Source organism: Microtus pennsylvanicus, chromosome X (assembly GCF_037038515.1).
Source record: "Microtus pennsylvanicus isolate mMicPen1 chromosome X, mMicPen1.hap1, whole genome shotgun sequence".
NCBI lineage: Eukaryota > Metazoa > Chordata > Mammalia > Rodentia > Cricetidae > Microtus > Microtus pennsylvanicus.
This window is the reverse complement of record NC_134601.1, coordinates 133,168,751-133,184,640: the sequence shown is the minus strand read 5'-3', so window position 1 is coordinate 133,184,640 and position 15,890 is coordinate 133,168,751. Positions and strand designations below refer to the sequence as shown.

General features: G+C 49.5%; 3 protein-coding genes across 4 annotated transcripts; 1 reads left to right on the top strand and 2 right to left on the bottom strand.

Moving 5' to 3' along the window:
- The first annotated feature begins 3,262 nt into the window (after positions 1-3,262).
- On the top strand, positions 3,263-3,949 carry Eras (ES cell expressed Ras). Its single transcript, XM_075956615.1, has one exon. The coding sequence runs from the start codon at positions 3,263-3,265 to the stop codon at positions 3,947-3,949; it is 687 nt and encodes a 228-aa protein (XP_075812730.1).
- Positions 3,950-5,168: 1,219 nt separating this feature from the next.
- On the bottom strand, positions 5,169-8,777 carry Pcsk1n (proprotein convertase subtilisin/kexin type 1 inhibitor). 2 transcript variants are annotated; one of them, XM_075958020.1, is made up of 3 exons: positions 8,535-8,777; positions 5,754-6,302; positions 5,169-5,502 (listed from the first exon to the last, which is right to left on the bottom strand). In XM_075958020.1, the coding sequence occupies exons 1-3, from the start codon at positions 8,646-8,648 to the stop codon at positions 5,404-5,406; spliced, it is 762 nt and encodes a 253-aa protein (XP_075814135.1). In that variant the 5' UTR covers positions 8,649-8,777; the 3' UTR covers positions 5,169-5,403. The 2 variants fall into 2 exon arrangements, with proteins under 2 accessions (XP_075814135.1, XP_075814134.1); XM_075958019.1 differs by having other exon boundaries at positions 5,836-6,302; positions 8,535-8,759.
- Positions 8,778-11,089: 2,312 nt separating this feature from the next.
- On the bottom strand, positions 11,090-12,592 carry LOC142840541 (E3 ubiquitin-protein ligase RNF26-like). Its single transcript, XM_075957015.1, has 2 exons — positions 11,552-12,592; positions 11,090-11,374 (listed from the first exon to the last, which is right to left on the bottom strand). Exons 1-2 carry the CDS (start codon positions 12,590-12,592, stop codon positions 11,090-11,092), a joined length of 1,326 nt encoding a protein of 441 aa, XP_075813130.1.
- Between the last annotated feature and the right edge of the window lie 3,298 nt (positions 12,593-15,890).

Sequence of the window (15,890 nt, the reverse complement as noted above, 5' to 3'; positions counted from 1 at the left end):
ACCCACATCCCCGCCCTCTGCCGCTGCTGGGGGTAGGGAGCATCCTAACCCCCAGACTGTCCGGCCAGAACAGCCTGCCGCCCCTCAGCAGACCGCCACTCCGGGGACACAGGTAAGCGGAAGGCGCGGGGTTCCAGGGCCCCTTCCCCGTCCTTGCCTTGTGGAGTGAGCCTCACACTCTGCACTCGCTTCAGCTTCACCTAAGTAGAGTGCCTAAGTGCCCTGTGCTGAGCGGGAAGCAGGGCTGTTTCTTAAGATGGGAGGAGAAGAAAGGAGCGCCAGGGCGCTACTGCCACCGTTCTAACTTGAGTCCGAAGTGGAGGAGCGCGGATCAGGGTCGCCCTTCCCCAACTCCGAGCTTTACACTTCACCTGACTCCGACACGGGAAAGTGCAGAGATCAGGCGAGTTGTCCAAGCTTACCCTGGGAAGGACACCACGGAGCTCTCTTATTTGGACCAACCCGGTGCCCTTCCCTCTTTGACCCCGTGTGCCCAGCCTGCTTCTGCTCGCCTTCCTGGGGCTCCTGCCTTCCTGGGTCGGAGATGCGAGCTCAGAAGACTGGTGCAAGTGGCTCAAAGCCGGTGTCCACAGGGATCACAGAGTTCTCTGGGGATGCTTCAGCAACACTCCACATTTTAGAGGCTCTGTGTAAGTTAAGCGGAGAGCCGAAGCGCCGGTCTGTGATGTATCTACCGTAGGTCCTGCCGAGGAGCCTGGGGCCAGTCCCCTCACTCTTTCCCCTGTTTCTTGGGAATAAAAGACCTGGAGACTATATAGCCCTAGCCTTCCTGAGGTATCACAAAGATGAGGTTGAGTGGCCATATTGGGGGCTCACTCGGCCTCCCCCAAGCTCCTACCATCACTGTGCTAATCGCTAGCACCTTGGGGAGGCGCCCGTCTCATATTTATCCCCACCTCTGGTCACAGCACCCCTAGATTGGTAGTTGCTCTAGCCCCAAGTTTAATAGTGATTCTTTCCTGACCCTCGTTTTTTAATCTGGAAAGGAAGCTGTTCGTTTCCACCAGAACCTGACCTCTCTTTTCCACTTGTTCGACTGCCACCACCAGCACCACTACCCCAGCCCCTGGGTTCTACGATTTGGGCCTCGTCACGGAGGCCATCCTGATTCTTTCTAAGGACTTTTCCCTCTCTGCATCCCTAAACATTGCCCTACTCCAAAGCTCCGTTCTCTGCCCACCTTTCTTACCCTGCATCCCTTTGTGGGTTAGCACTTCCAGTGGCCCCTTTCAAGGATCCCTCCACCTAAGACCTTCCCCTGTCACCCCCATCTCTGTTCACTTCCCCAAACGCTACCGCTGCCGAATCTGCTGGGGACCCCTGGAACCCACCACCTGCCCCCAACTGCCACCCCTCCCAGTTTCTAGTGAACTGTATGGCAACCACCATTCCGGGGCTCTCTCGGAAGGCCCTTCCCCAACCGGATATGGAGGTGCATTCAGTGAGCTAATGACTTGCTATTAGTAGCTAACACAAATTGAGCACCTGCTGTGTGCCTAACCTCTTCTACTATGTAAGATAATTTCCTTACTTATCATATTTATTGTCCCTCTTTTCACTAGCATTGTTCCAAGGCCCCAGGAGTTGAGTCTGTTTTTTGTTTTTGTTTTTGTTTTCCGTGCCATATCAATGCTTGGCGTACAGGAAGATTTTTTTAATTAATATTAAATAATAAAATACCTAAAATTAACTTATCTGGTGCCAAACAACGTGAGATTATAGGCAACGGTGTAGATTATAAAATAAAATGTAGAAAGTAATGTTAGTTCACAGCAGTTAAGGTTGCTTTGGTTGGGAGTGCTGCTGTTTTGAGATTTTTGTTGCTGGTGGCCGTGGCTTTGGTTTTTGGAGTTAAGGTCTCCCTTTATAACCCTGGCTCATCTGGAACTCCCAGAGATTTACCTGCCTGAGCTTTCTAAGTGCTGGGATAAACCTGTGCGCCAATTAACATGGGCTCCAGTGAAAACTCAGCTTGCTGGGCTTTTCCAGCAAGCATTAATAGTACCTCCTGAGCTGTCTTGCTGGTCCTCTGCCTGATTTTGTATTATACTCAGGATCAAATCCAGAAATTTGTGCATGCTAGGCAAGCTTTCTACCAACTGAACCACATCCCCAGTTTTTTTTTACTTTCTGTGCCTGTCTATGCCCCTGCCTCACACAGGTGGTTACTAGGCTACATGATTTGGTTTGCCTTTTTCTTTTCTTTCTTTCTTTCTTTCTTTCTTTCTTTCTTTCTTTCTTTCTTTCTTTTTGTTGTTGTTGAGATAGGGTCGGCTCCCAATGTGTTTTGTAACCGAGGCTGATCTTGAACTTCGGCAGTAAGATGTTCTTTGGGTGGGAAAGTTCCAAGCAGCCATTCGATCACCAGACAGTCACTACTGTGCTAAGCTGGGGTTCAAAGACAACCAAACCACACCAAATCCCACTCTCCTTGTGCAATGGAGAGAGACTGCTATGGGACAGAGATTCTTTTCCGCAAGATAAAGATGGTCAAAACTTTCAACATTCTCAAATTCAGCTATAGTGATGGCTCCACAGGCGCCGCACATTTTAACTGGGTGGGCTTTATGGAGTGCATGCTGATATCAGTAGAAGCAAGACTTGAAAAATCCCAGGGCAGGCCAGGTGGCTCAGAGATAAAGGCGTTTGCTCCCAAACCTGACTACCTTACTCCTACAGGGGAAGGAAAAAAAAAAACCTGCTTCCATAGATTGTCCTTAGACGGCCACACAAATGCTATGTACACAAGCACAACCCTACTCCTGCAAGGGTTAAGTCCCCCTCTATCTATCCCAATCCAATACCTCCCATGCACAAAAAAAATTGCAATTTTAAAAATGAGATATATATGAAAAACAAATATCCCTGCTCAGTGTTGAAGGAGTAGCTGAATGATAGAGATTCTGGGTTTGATTCCCAGGCTTGCTAAAAGAAAAACCGCCTTCTATCTCCAAAAGAAAGAAACTGGACATGGTGGGGCACACTAACACTGGGAAAGCAGAGGCAGGAGGCTTGCTGAAACTTTAAGGTCAGCCTGACCTGTAGGACAAGTTCCAAGCTAGCTAGAGCTATGGTTAAGACCCTGCCCCACCCCCAAATAAGGAGAAAACAGCCCTGTATACTTAACTGTGTTGATTCAATGGCACCTGGGGGGTCTCCTTTCTTCCAACCAGTCTCACCTGTCATTGTCCTCTCTCAGCAGCGGCTATTTATATCTCTTCCTTGAGCTGACCGGTGGGAAATGGCATTGCCGACAAGGTCTAGTGTCTTGGACCTGAGCTCCAACACACAGTGCACCAGATCACCAGAGGAAAGCCACGAAGCTTGGGCACAATGCAAAGATGCTGGTAGGCAGCTTCCGGAGTACAAGGCAGTGGTGGTGGGCGCAAGTGGTGTTGGGAAAAGTGCTCTCACTATCCAGATGACCCACCACTGCTTCGTCAAAGACCACGACCCCACTATTCAGGATTCCTACTGGAAGGAGGTGGCCCTGGACAACGGGGGCTACATTCTGAATGTGCTGGACACAGCGGGGCAAGATATTCACAGGTCCCTTCGTGACCAGTGCTTGGCAGCCGGTGATGGCGTGCTGGGGGTCTTTGCTCTGGATGACCCCTCATCTCTGGATCAGCTACAGCAGATCTGGTCGTCCTGGAGCCCTCATCAGAAGCAGCCTCTAGTACTCGTGGGCAACAAGAGTGACCTGGTGACCTCTACTGGAGATGCTCATGCTGCTGCAGCTGTCCTTGCTCACAAGTGGGGAGCCCCCTTCGTAAAGACCTCAGCCAAGACACGGCAAGGTGTAGAGGAAGCCTTTTCTCTGCTTGTCCATGAGATTCAGCGGGCCCAGGAGGCGGTGGTGGAGGCAAGCATGAAGAAGCCCCGACACCACAAAGCCGTCTGTAGCTGTGGCTGCTCTGTCGCCTGAAGATCTCTCACAGCAGATCAGGATGACAATTCTCTTTGGCATAAGAGTCCCCTTCCCCACCAAATAACAGTTACCATGGACACCTTTTTATTTTTCATTTGGTGAGGAGTTGGTGGTAACATGGGTTGTTTAGTATTGGCTGTGTTTTATGAAGCTTTATGCAAAATTAAATAAATGTTCTCAGGATTCAAAGCTACCTCCATAATGTCTTTTCTTTTTTTGAGACAGTCTTACTGTGTATTATGTAGCCCTGGCTGGAAATGAGAGCTCCTTGCCTCTGCCTCCTGAGTCCTGGGATAATGGGATAAAAGGTATGTGCCACCATGCCAAATTGTTTTGTTCTAAGACAGGTCTCATGTAGTCCAGGCTGCTACTGAACTCCTTCCTGGTTGATCACCCTGTTTCCACCTCTCAAGTGTGGTATTACAGGTGTCTACAGCCAGCTTTCGTACTAAGTGTTAACGTGGGTGGGAGAATGTTGCTTGAGTTATGAGAATTCTTTCATTCAAGGAGATGTTGGGGATCTGAGCATGGTAGTGACACATACCTGTAATCCCAGCACTTTGAGGCAGCAACAAGTAGACCTCTGTGAGTTCAAGGCCAGCCTAGTCTACAGAGTGAGTTCCAGGAAAACTTGAGAAACTGCCCAATTTTGTTTTGGATACCAGGAATATAGAGAAAAACCTCCGTCCTTGTACAACGGAAGATTAGACAGCGATGGAAGCTATATATTAAAGGAGGCAATGGCAGGAAGGTTAAAAAAAAGCTTTATGAAGTGACATTTGTTCGAAAATGTGCACATATCGAGGCCTGAATATCCAGAGTCCTTTGTGGTCAGGGCTTGGCAGTTGGTGTGCTGGGTGTCTGGGCCAACTGCAGCATATGTAATCCACCTGGGGCTCTCACAACAAGCAACTCCTGGTCCTGGTGGGCAACAAGTGTAGCCCCTTGACCTTTAGTGCCATGGACCCGTGGCAGAGGCTGAAAGTGACCTCAGAGCCTCTCAGGGAACCCCATCTCAGTGAAGCCTAGAAGGGTAGCCCAGGCACCTGGTGAGTACTGCACGCCTTTACTGCTCTCTGTGTAGGTTCTTTTTTGCCAGGGAGGAAAGCAAAGACTAGGCAGGGACATAGTCCATGTCAGTAGTGGACCCGAAGAGACAGCCACTATCGCTCGCCCAGCCCACCAGCCCCTAGAACACCCCACTCAGACAAAGAGCTGCTATAGTTGGCATTTATTGAGGATTCAAGGGATGGGGATCTCAGGGTTGCCGAGCAGGCGGCTGTGGACGTGCTGGCAGGAAGTCAGGGTTGCTGGGGCGCTCCTGGATTCCAGGGCTTGCAGGATGCTGCAGCGCTCAGGGAGGCAGGAGGCGGCGTGCGGGCGCCTGGGGCGAGGAGTTATCCAGGCGTTTCACGCGTAGCAGCGCCCCCAGCACACTCTCGGGAGGCACCTCAGGACCCGGGTCCTGGTCCACAGATCGGCGGAGGCGGCGCGGAGCAGCAGCAGCCTCTGGTTCCGAACTTCCGGTGAGGATCCGCCCCAGCAAGTACCTGCAGGTGGAGTGGAATGCTGTGAGGATGCGGCTATTACCCCAGTAGTCCCGAACCTGAACACAACTTTGTAACACCACGTTGTTCTCACCCCCCACTCAAGCCGAGGGACTCACTACTTTCAGAGGAAGTCAGAGGTCCCTGCCTTCCATCCCAGAAAGCGCCTCTCCAGGCAGAAAGCGACCCACCCCTGGAGCCCTAGTCCTGCATAGTCCCACCCAGTCCGATAGAGGGGCGTCTGTCTCTTGTACCGGGATCCAGGACTTCACTTCCTCAGGCTCCAGCACGACAGCGCTTTGGTTATCTCGCCCTCCCTCCCCATGACCCCGGCACCTCAGCAGCTCCGGGTCCACGTCAGGAGTATCATCTCCGGTGTCCTCGACATCCGGGCCGGTGGGGCCATCATCATACACTGGAGGCCGGGGGCGCAACGCAGCGGAGGGCGCAGGGACAAGCTGGGCCGCGAGGGCGGCGGGGTCTAGGCGAGCGCGGAGCAGAGCACGTGCCAGCTGTGCAGCAGGAGCGTCCGGGTCGTCGTCCGGGGCTAAGGGTGGGTCCGAGGCACGCGGGGAGCCCCAGACACGCAGCAGCTGCGCCAGGACACGCGCCTGCTGATCCTCCGCCTCCTGTGCCTCGGCACGAGCGCGTTCCTGTCTCTCGGCCTCCAGCAGGTGCGCCAGCGCCCGCGCCAGCTCGTGCACTGCACCCGCAGCCTCTCCGCGGGGCAGGGCCCGACGCAAGCGGCGGGGAGTGCCTGTCTCTGCCAAGGGCGCTGATGCTGCACTCAGACTGCGGGACTCCTGCGAGAAGATGAAATGGGGGGGAAAAAGATATTGTCATCGTCCCTCTAGCTCAACTAGGGGTGGGGCTCCACGGATCTTAAATGACTACCACATTCACTGAGCCCCTCAAATTTCTATCGTCTCTAAGGTCCCCGCAGATCCCCAAGTATCTCCAAGGGCACACAGACGATTTCTTCTTCTTCTTCTTCTTCTTCTTCTTCTTCTTCTTCTTCTTCTTCTTCTTCTTCTTCTTCTTCTTCTTCTTCTTCTTCTTCTTCTCTTTTCGGTGTGTGTGTGTGTGTGTGTGTGTGTGTGTGTGTGTGTGTGTGTGTGTGTGTGTCGATATCAGGTTTTGAATAAAACTACAATATTTCGCTGCTGGAAATTAAATTTGCAAAAATAAGTTGGGCATGGTGCACACACCTTTGAACCCAGCAGGCAGATCTTTTTGAGTTTGAGACCAGCCTGGTCTACAAAGTGAGTTCCAGGAGAGCCAGGATTACACAGAGAAACCCTGTCTCACAAAACAAAATAAATAGCAAAGATCATTTTGAAAGGGAAATCCATGTCTCAAAATAATAGATTTTATGACCCACTTCTAAGGTGTTGCACTCAAAGCCTACTGGACATAAATTACTGAACCATCATAGTGGTATTTTATAATAGCATGAAAGTAGGGGGAATAAAGGAAAGCATTCCCCAGAAATAGACTAGTAGACTCATGATACACTCGCAGGATATAGTGTGGCGCATCAGTAAATGAACTACAACCACACACTTCAATAGAAATGAATCTCCCACCAACGCAGAACTAAAGAAGGTTCTGGGCGCTAGCATGCAGAAAAGCCTCAATTCAAGACCACAAGCACACACACACACACACACACACACACACACACACAAAGGCAAATTCTAGAATCGCACTTTAGATAGCCTAAGACTATCCAACACCAGAGATTTCTTGGTGAGATCATCAGAAAGCAGATAGCTAGCTTGACTCCATTTCTATGATGTTCCAAAAGCAGAAACTAAACAAAACGTCATTCAAAGCTAATGGAATCAATGGGCAGAAAATAGAAGGTAGTGCCAGCAAAGGGGTCCTAGTATCAGTCACACGTTATTCCTTAAGCTGAAGAGTGGCTATGATGATTATGTCATCATTTTTATAACCTACATATCTGCTAAATAGATTGTTCCATCCTAAATATTTAATAATTAAAAAAATCCTCAGTGATTCAGACAGCTTTTAAGAGGTAGAGGAGCAAGCTGCTCCATGTCCCTCCCCTTGGTCAGGATCCAGCACTCAGCCCCTGGGGAAATCAATCACCAGCAATCCCTCTACACACACACACACACACACACACACACACACACACACAGCCCTTGAAATGTCACACATGCAACCCAACACTGCTGTATCTACTGCAAGGAACTGCATAGAAGTGGTCTTTTGTGCCTATGTGCACATTCCTTGTTGGGGAAATGTATTCTATAATGCTCTTTGAGCCACCCAGGTGCAAGGCTAGGCATCATTTGAAAAACACAGTGCAGAGCAGAGACATCATGGCTTCTTCCCCTGCAATGACACAGCTCCACAATGAAGCAAGAAGGAAATCATCTCATGGATGCACAATGAAAACCCCAAGCACTCAATCTGACACCATGAAATATGTACCCTGAGGTACAAGGACCACTCCTTCCAAAATGAAAAAAAAACCCACAGAAACACATAGGTACACAGGAAGATGCGCCCATATACTACGTCATTACACATGAGGGTTCACAAATATACACATGGTATCACTGAGAAAGCAATCAGGCCCACAAAAAAAGTCAAAGAAGAATCTCCAGTATTGCAGGACGTTTAGGAGCAGTCAAACCAAAAGACATACTAAAAGAACACAATACTTATACACCTCGGTCATCACATCCCAGGCTCACATACTGATACACCGACATCTTTTCTGAATATGCCCTACTGCCATGGACACAGCCACAGACCACTCTCGGGGCGGGTCGAGGTCAGACCAGGCCCCAGATGCTGAGGGATGCTCAGGATGCATCTGCTAGCTGAGCCCTGAGCACCAGCTCCTTCACACCCAGAAACTGCGCTTGGCTTATGTGGGGGGACTGTCAGCTGCAGCCCAGGACACCCTTGCCAATCTCTATGCACAAACCAGCAAGAATGTCTCAACAACACTTTCCCCCATCTTCCTCCCCACCCCCACTCCTTGCTAACTGGAATCGCACCTTTACGGGCCTCGTTGACAGGGCTGGGGGAAGCCGCAGAAGACCCATGAGCAGCAGCATCAAAAGGCCGACGCCCCCGGCCCTCGGCCCCCAGAGCAGCGGCGACCCTGCCATGCTGCCCCAACGAGCCGGGCTCCGGACGGGCGAACTGGCTGTCAAGTGCGCAGAGCTGGGACTAGAGGGCACAGCTGTGGCGCTCTGCGGCTGCGCACATCCAGGAGCCTGGCCCCCTCCTGTTCACCCCCTCCTGTCACTCTACGCAGGCGCAGAATTGGGGCTCTGGCCTTCTCTTCATCCTGCACATCGCCATGGAGATGTCCAAGGGGCAAAGTGGAGAACTGAAGTCTGCACTGGCGGTTGCCATGGTAGTCGAAGGGCAGTTGCTAAGGCAATAGACCTTGCTGTTGAATTACCAGACAGACAAGGAAAATTGACTCAGTGGGCTGAAATAAAGGTCTGGTTTATGTCCTTGGGGAAACAACAGACTTTATACGCTATTAGATGGATAAACAATTACTGGATGCATGCCGTGGAGCACGATGTTCCCAGAAAAATGAGTTCAGTCCAGAGGACATGATGATGGACAGCTCAGTTCAAACTGCTATGAATTAGCCTTGTGCCCAAATAAAGCTATTACCAGCGACTGCAACCTCAAAAAGAACACAAAGTTCTATAGGAGTGATAGGAAGTAGGAGCTCACTAAAGGCTCCTTTTGCATTTGCTCAGTTCTTTGTCTTACCTTCACCTCTCCGTGGCTGTGTTTACTTTTTCCTCGTGTAGCCTCAGCTCTCTGCATCTTCCTTTCCCCATCTGTCTCCTCTGGTTTCTAAGTCTCTCATTTAATCTCTCACAATTTCTTTTTTAATTTACTGTCTGTATTTACTTGTTTTCCATAAATGCATAGATTTATGCCCAGATATTGTTCCAGAAAGAATTTCTTTTTTCTTTCATTTATAATTGAAACTAAAAGAAAAATCAAAATAGAATTAAAGCAAAGTATGGTGACATGACATACATTAAAAGTGAAGAAAAAAGCCAGGCATGGTGGTGAGCCCCTTTTATCCCAGCACTCGGGAGACAGTAGAAGGAAGTGCTCTATGAGTTCAAAGTCAGCCTGGTCTACATAGAAAGTTTCAGGTTAGTCAAGGCTATACACTGAGACCCTATCTCCAAAAAAAAATTTAAATAAATAATAAAAGTAAAGCAGGAATGGAGATGGCTCAATGGATTAAGAGCACTGGCTGCTCTTCCAGAGGACCTGGGTTCAATTCCCAGCACCCACATGGCAGCTCACAACGGTCGGTATGTAAACTTGTTCCAGGGGATCCAACACCCTCATACAGATATATATGCAGGTAGTACACCAATATACGTAAAATAAAATAAATTATAAAAAATAAATAAAAGTAAAGAGCCAACCCCACTGGATTACTCCTATAATTCTAGAACTTGGAAAACTGAGGCTGGAGGATAGTGAGTTTCAGCCTAACCTGGGCTATATACAAGACCCTGCCAAAAAAAAAAAAAAACAGGAAAAAAGATCCATCTGTGTGGCCTAGGATCTAATCTATTGGTTACATCTATATATCCCCAGGGTCGTGGATGATATCAGAATGCAAATCTTTTCCTGAGTGCCTTCATGGAAGCCTGAGGCAGGAGGATGGCTGCAAGTCTAAGGCCAGTTGGGGCTACACAGTAAGTACAAGGCCAGCCAGGGCTGCATAGTGAGACTCTGCCTCAAATCACACACAAAAAAGTACATTTCTTTCTAGACCTGAAGATTAAACACCAATATAATGGACACACACTTGTGATGGCTTCCATTTCTCCCATGTCTTGATGTTCACATCTTTTATTATATAACCCACTCCTATCAAGTGTGTGACAGGTTATTATGTAACATATTTGTACATTAAAGATGAAACAATCATCTACTGAGGAGACTCTTACTCTGCTGCTTTAGTTAAAGCAAGCAACCACCTGAGGCGTAGTATACCCCACTTTGCCCCCCAGACAGGGCTTCTCTGTGTAGCCCAGCTGGCCTCAAACTCACAGAGATCCACCTGCCTCTGCCTCCCAAGTGCTGGGATTAAAGGTGGGTACCACTACGCCTGGCAACTTGGGGCATTTTAAGTGGCAAAAGCTAGAGGCTGGTTGGCTAGACTATAGGAGCTAAGGAACATTCAATAGGAAACTGAAGCCCTTTGTTCTTCTATATGTTTTATTTATTTTTTAGAACTAGTAATAGCTGTTTATTCATAGAAACTGGGCAGGCAGACCTAATGGCACTGCATACCCCAAGGCCTAGCCCCTTGTTTGAACCCTAGGGAAATGCAGAATGTCTTGAAGAGACTGGGAGGGATGCCATGTTCAGTACTGTATAAGGTGTGAGAGGAATGAGCAGAAATCTGGGAATCCCTCCTGAAGTTCATCCAGGAACTGAGTGCCTCAGGGTAAATAGTCCCAAATTCAGGTTTAGCCAAAACCCACAGGCAAAATGCTGAAGCGGTCCCACTGTGTGGATGGCAGTGGGTGGGCGGGCAGGGAGGGAGTCATCAGAGGTAGACATTGAGGGTTTGCAGAATGCGGCGGCGGCAGAGTGGGCAGTTACGGACGTAGAGAGGTTGGTGCATGAGGATCTCGGTGCAGGCCTGGCACAGGCACAGGTGCCGGCAGGGCAGAAGCAGCACGGTCTTGCTCTGATCCTGGCAGATGACACATCTCTTCCTCGCCTCGTGCTCCTCCAGCAGCCTCCATGGGTCTTGCCTTGCTGGCGGTTCATCCTCATTGAGTCTCTCTCGGCCTCTAGTGGATGTGGATGCCGATCTGAAGCTCCTGACGTCCTCTTCATCGTCGTCGTCGTCATCGTAGTCGTCGTCGTCCTCCTCTTCTTCTTCCTCTTCCTCTTCCTCTTCCTCTTCCTCTTCCTCTTCCTCTTCCTCTTCCTCTTCCTCTTCCTCTTCCTCTTCCTCTTCCTCTTCCTCTTCCTCTTCCTCTTCTTCTTCTTCTTCTTCTTCTTCTTCTTCTTCTTCTTCTTCTTCTTCTTCTTCTTCACGAAGATTGTCCTGTCCCTGGATTCTGGCTAAAGACATCCTCCTGGCAACACCTTGGAGGGCCCCCAGCACTCCTCCCTGATTCGGCCAGCTGGCCAGCTGCAGGCTAAGTCTCCAGACTTGGCGCCAGGCCTCCAGATCCAGTGAAAGGCGAGAGAGCCGAACAACATCTTCTCGGAGCTGGTGGTAAGATAGTCGGGCATGGAGCTGATTGAGTGCTCTGGTGGCTAGCCTCAAGGTAAAACCTGGGTATAACATAGTCAAAGTCACTGCCAACACACAAAGCAACAACAGGAAAATAGTAAGATTGGAAAACATAGAGCCGGCCAGGAGGAGGACCACTGAGGCCAACAGCTCTAGCCCTAGCTGGCAGGGGGTCCAGAGGAGGTTGGCCATGGCCACCCCGCTGCTGGGAAGGTGAGCAAGGAAAGCCACCAGCATATCTGTCATCCGCCACATAGCCCCCGCCACGGCAGCCCACAGGGCCAGCACCAGGGAAAAGAGGTTCTGAGTGCCGATGAGGCAGATGTTGACCAGACTGTTGATCACATAGGCCACCAGGCTCATGGCAATGCCACAGATGTCACAGGCCTGGCGCAGCAAAGCATGGCTGCTGGAGATCATGTTCAGGATGCCCCTGGTCAGTAATTCTCGGCTTCTCAGAGCTCCATGAGAGGCCAGGTGCCCTAGGAGCTTTAAGCTCTCCAAGCTAGAGTAGCAGCTGTAAAGAAAAGCAAACAAGGGCTGCAACCCCACAAAGGTAAATTGGACCAGTGCTTCAACCAAGGCCAGCAACGAGAGCAGGACTCGCCCAAAGTGGAGGAAAAAAGTCAGTACCGTGTGTGGCAGGTTGTAGATGAGGGCCAAAAGCCAGGCCAAGCTTGCCAGGAGGAAGGACACAAACAAAAAGTTAAGATCTAACAGGAAAGTCAACCAGTCCGGCACTGGGCCCGTCCAGTCCAGCACTGGGACCGTCCAGTTTACCAAGGGGAACACAGCCTCCATGATAAGGCTGTTGTGTTCGGTACAAAATCAAGGCTGGCGGTCCTCAGTGAAGGCGGTGTCAAGTATTTGGAGAGTTGGGTGGGGGTTAATTTGGAAGAGATGTGAATGCCTAATCCAGGGAGGGGGAGAACAAGGTCTGGAGTGGGTTGGAGGGAAGACTTTTAGGATAGGGGAGGGAGTCCCGGTTTGGAAGGCGGGCTGTTAGGGAGCGAAGAGGTAGAACAAGTCCAAAGTGACAGTGAGTAGGATTGTAGGAAATCCCACAGTTGTAGAAGCTTGAAGCAGCAAGGAGGCTGGAGATCGGTCAGACCGGGAGGAGACCAGGAAGGAGACGGGATCAGGAAAAGCCGGGCCCACCCGGACGGGCGGGGGCTGGGGCCGGGTGGGGGCAGCGCAGGCTGGGCACGACTCGCAGACCAGCCACGCAGGTGCCCCTGTCCCGCCCGGCCCCTTGTCCTCCCGCTTGCAGCGACTCTCTCTCTATATGTTTTATAATTGTAAAGGCTTTTGAAGTGACTGCTTCCCTGATCAGGCCCTCAGATGATTGTGACGACTCCTTGAGAGAATCTTAAGTACGAAACACACGGCTGCCGGCAGTGGTGACGCAGGCCTTTAATCCCAGCACTCGGGAGGCAGAGGCAGGCGGATCTCTGTGAGTTCGAGGCCAGCCTGGTCTACAGAGTGAGTTCCAGGACAGGCTCCAAAGCTACAGAGAAACTCTGTCTCGAAAAATCAAAAAAAAAAAAAAAAAGTAGGAAACACACTAATTCAAGCCTTGACTTCTCCCTGCCTCCCCTGGAGGGATGGGAAGGGGACCCAAGGCCTTGCACATATTAAGCAAATGCTCCTCTATTGAGCCCCATTTCCCCATCCCATTCCTAAACCCTCACTCCTGACCAAAAAAAAAAAAACACAAAAAAACCCCTGCCTATTTACTATTACTATCTACTTGTTTGTTTTGTAGTGCTGGGGATGGGATCCAAGGCATCTGTCTAAACCCTGACTACAATTTGAAGGCTGTGTTAACAAAAAAACTAGTGTAAACTAGGTAAGGTGGTGGTGGCACAATGCCTTTAATCCCAGCACTCAGGAGGCAAAGGCAGGAGGATCTCGGTCTATAAGAACTAGTTCCAGGACAGGCTCCAAAGCTACAGAGAAACCCTGTCTCGAAAAACCAAAAAAAAAAAATCCAAATAAAAAGTGTTTGGCAGGAAACATGATATGACAAATGGCAATAATGATGATAAAGGAAATCAGCCACAGTGACTGAAAAAAAAATGAAGTGTTCTTGCTATTCTATTCAGGCTGGTCCTAAATTACCAAAATCAAGTAGTATTCCTTCCTATCCTAAGTAGTTAGAACTGCAAGTTCACACCACACTGTACTAGGCCATCACATTATTACTCTGTGTGTGTGTGTGTGTGTGTGTGTGTGTGTGTGTGTGTGTGTGTGATGCTGGGATTCAGACTCAGTGTTATCATTTATAAAGAGGTAGGACCTGAGGCCAGCCCTATGTGAGGGCAGCAGTCCCACAAGGGGCAACAGGGGCGGGGCGGCAGGGGCGGGCCACCCAAGGCCTCTGCGGATCCCTTTGCAGGTGGGAGACCATGGAGAGTGAGAGACAGACAGAGAGCTGGGATATAGAGTTTATTTAGTGGGTTATGGAGGGGGAAGGGGAGAAGAAGGGAGAGAGAGGCAGAAGTTGCCTCTCCAGAAGGAAAGGACAGAGAGAGCAAGAGAGCAGGCTGGAGAGGAGGTGGAAGATCTGCTTGCCTTGGTGGAAAGGGGGGGAGAGGGGACTAGGAGCTTGTCTCTTAAAGGGACAGGGTGTCCAGGTGACAGAACAGGCCAGCAGATTACAACACCCAGAGCCTTGATACTAAACAATCACTCTTATCACTAAATTGCATCCCCACTTTTACACTTTCAGCCTATAATAGTGGCTGATACTTGTAACCCCGGAGCTTGAGGCGATGAGGCAGAGAGAGTGCCTTGAGATGATGACCAGCTAGGGTTACATAATTCCAGGCCAACCTGGCCTAGAGCAAAATGCTGCTTACAAACAAAATAGTCTTTTTCGAGACAGGGTTTCTCTGTAGCTTTGGAGCCTGTCCTGGAACTACAATCAGCCTAGAACTCCCAGAGATCCACCTGCCTGTGCCTCCTGAGTGCTGGGATTAAAGGCACGCGCCACCACTGTCTGGCGACAATATACATTGTTTCCAAACTGATACACATTATTTGTGGTGCTAGGTCCAACCTAGGGCCTCACATTTACTAGGCAAGCCCTCAGCACTGCCATACAATTGTAATACAATCTCAAACTCCAGTTGAATATTTTTTGTATTGGGAGAGCCAAATTCAGGGTGTCAAGTATGTAAGATAAGCACCCTACCACTGACTTATACCTCCAAATCTCCAGCTGAATATTTTAAGGAAAAAAGTCAATAAATAATGTATGAATTACTGCCAAATATGTACTTGACTATTCAAATCAGCATATAAATCAGCTTACAAATAGAAGGAGGCCAAGTGTTCATCACTAGCTAAGTAAGAGTCAAACTTGAAGTAGACAAAGGGAAAGGTTTGGGTTTGTAACTCAGAGGTAGAGTTGCTCAGCATTCTTAAGGCCCTGGACTCCCATCTCCAACAGCACAAAAAAGTTTTAAATGAAGTTTCCAGGGACTTGGGACATAGCTCAGTTGATAAGAGTGCTTGCCTAGCACCCTTGAGCTCTTCTATCCCTAGCGCCACACAAAGGGTTGGGAAAGGCAGTGCACTGTGATCCCAGTACCCAGAAGGTAGAGGCAGGAGGATCAGAAGCACACCCAGATCGGCCTCAGCTGCATAGCTAGGTAGAGGTCAGCCTATACTACAGGGGATCTTGTTTCAAAACATACAAACAAAATACCACAAGAGTTCCAGAGTTGCAGAGACGAGCAATGGTGCTGGTTGCTTTGACAATGTGAACTTGCTTAATGCCTTTAGCTCAACTCTATGCTTTAAAATGGTTGTGATTTTTGTAAAATACATTTTTGATCTTTGCTTCTGTTTCCTGGAATGCAGTTCCTAAAATGCTTGGAATATTCAAAATGATTATCTTTTTACATGCTAATGATGCCTGTTGACTGCCGCCTCTAGGTAGCTTCAGAGTGGGGGGCTGGGTGACCAGATGCCAAATGGAATTAGAAAGCTGGGACTTGGGCCCCACCCCCAACTTCTCCAGAGACTGGCAAAAGGTTCATGTTTATGAACCATGGTTGTAATGAATTGTGTTCACAAACATGCTGAAAAGGAC

Bases quoted from the DNA above. Each gene is read 5' to 3' on its own strand.
- Eras (XM_075956615.1), top strand. From the start codon at position 3,263: ATGGCATTGCCGACAAGGTCTAGTGTCTTGGACCTGAGCTCCAACACA.
- Pcsk1n (XM_075958019.1), bottom strand. From the start codon at position 8,648: ATGGCAGGGTCGCCGCTGCTCTGGGGGCCGAGGGCCGGGGGCGTCGGC. The intron at 6,303-8,534 runs GTGCGATTCCAG...ATCTTCTCGCAG, and splicing joins TGTCAACGAGGCCCGTAAAG to GAGTCCCGCAGTCTGAGTGC. The intron at 5,503-5,835 runs GTGCCGGGGTCA...CTCCACCTGCAG, and splicing joins GTGGACCCGGAGCTGCTGAG to GTACTTGCTGGGGCGGATCC.
- LOC142840541 (XM_075957015.1), bottom strand. From the start codon at position 12,592: ATGGAGGCTGTGTTCCCCTTGGTAAACTGGACGGTCCCAGTGCTGGAC. The intron at 11,375-11,551 runs GAAGAAGAAGAA...GATGAAGAGGAC, and splicing joins AAGAAGAAGAAGAAGAAGAA to GTCAGGAGCTTCAGATCGGC.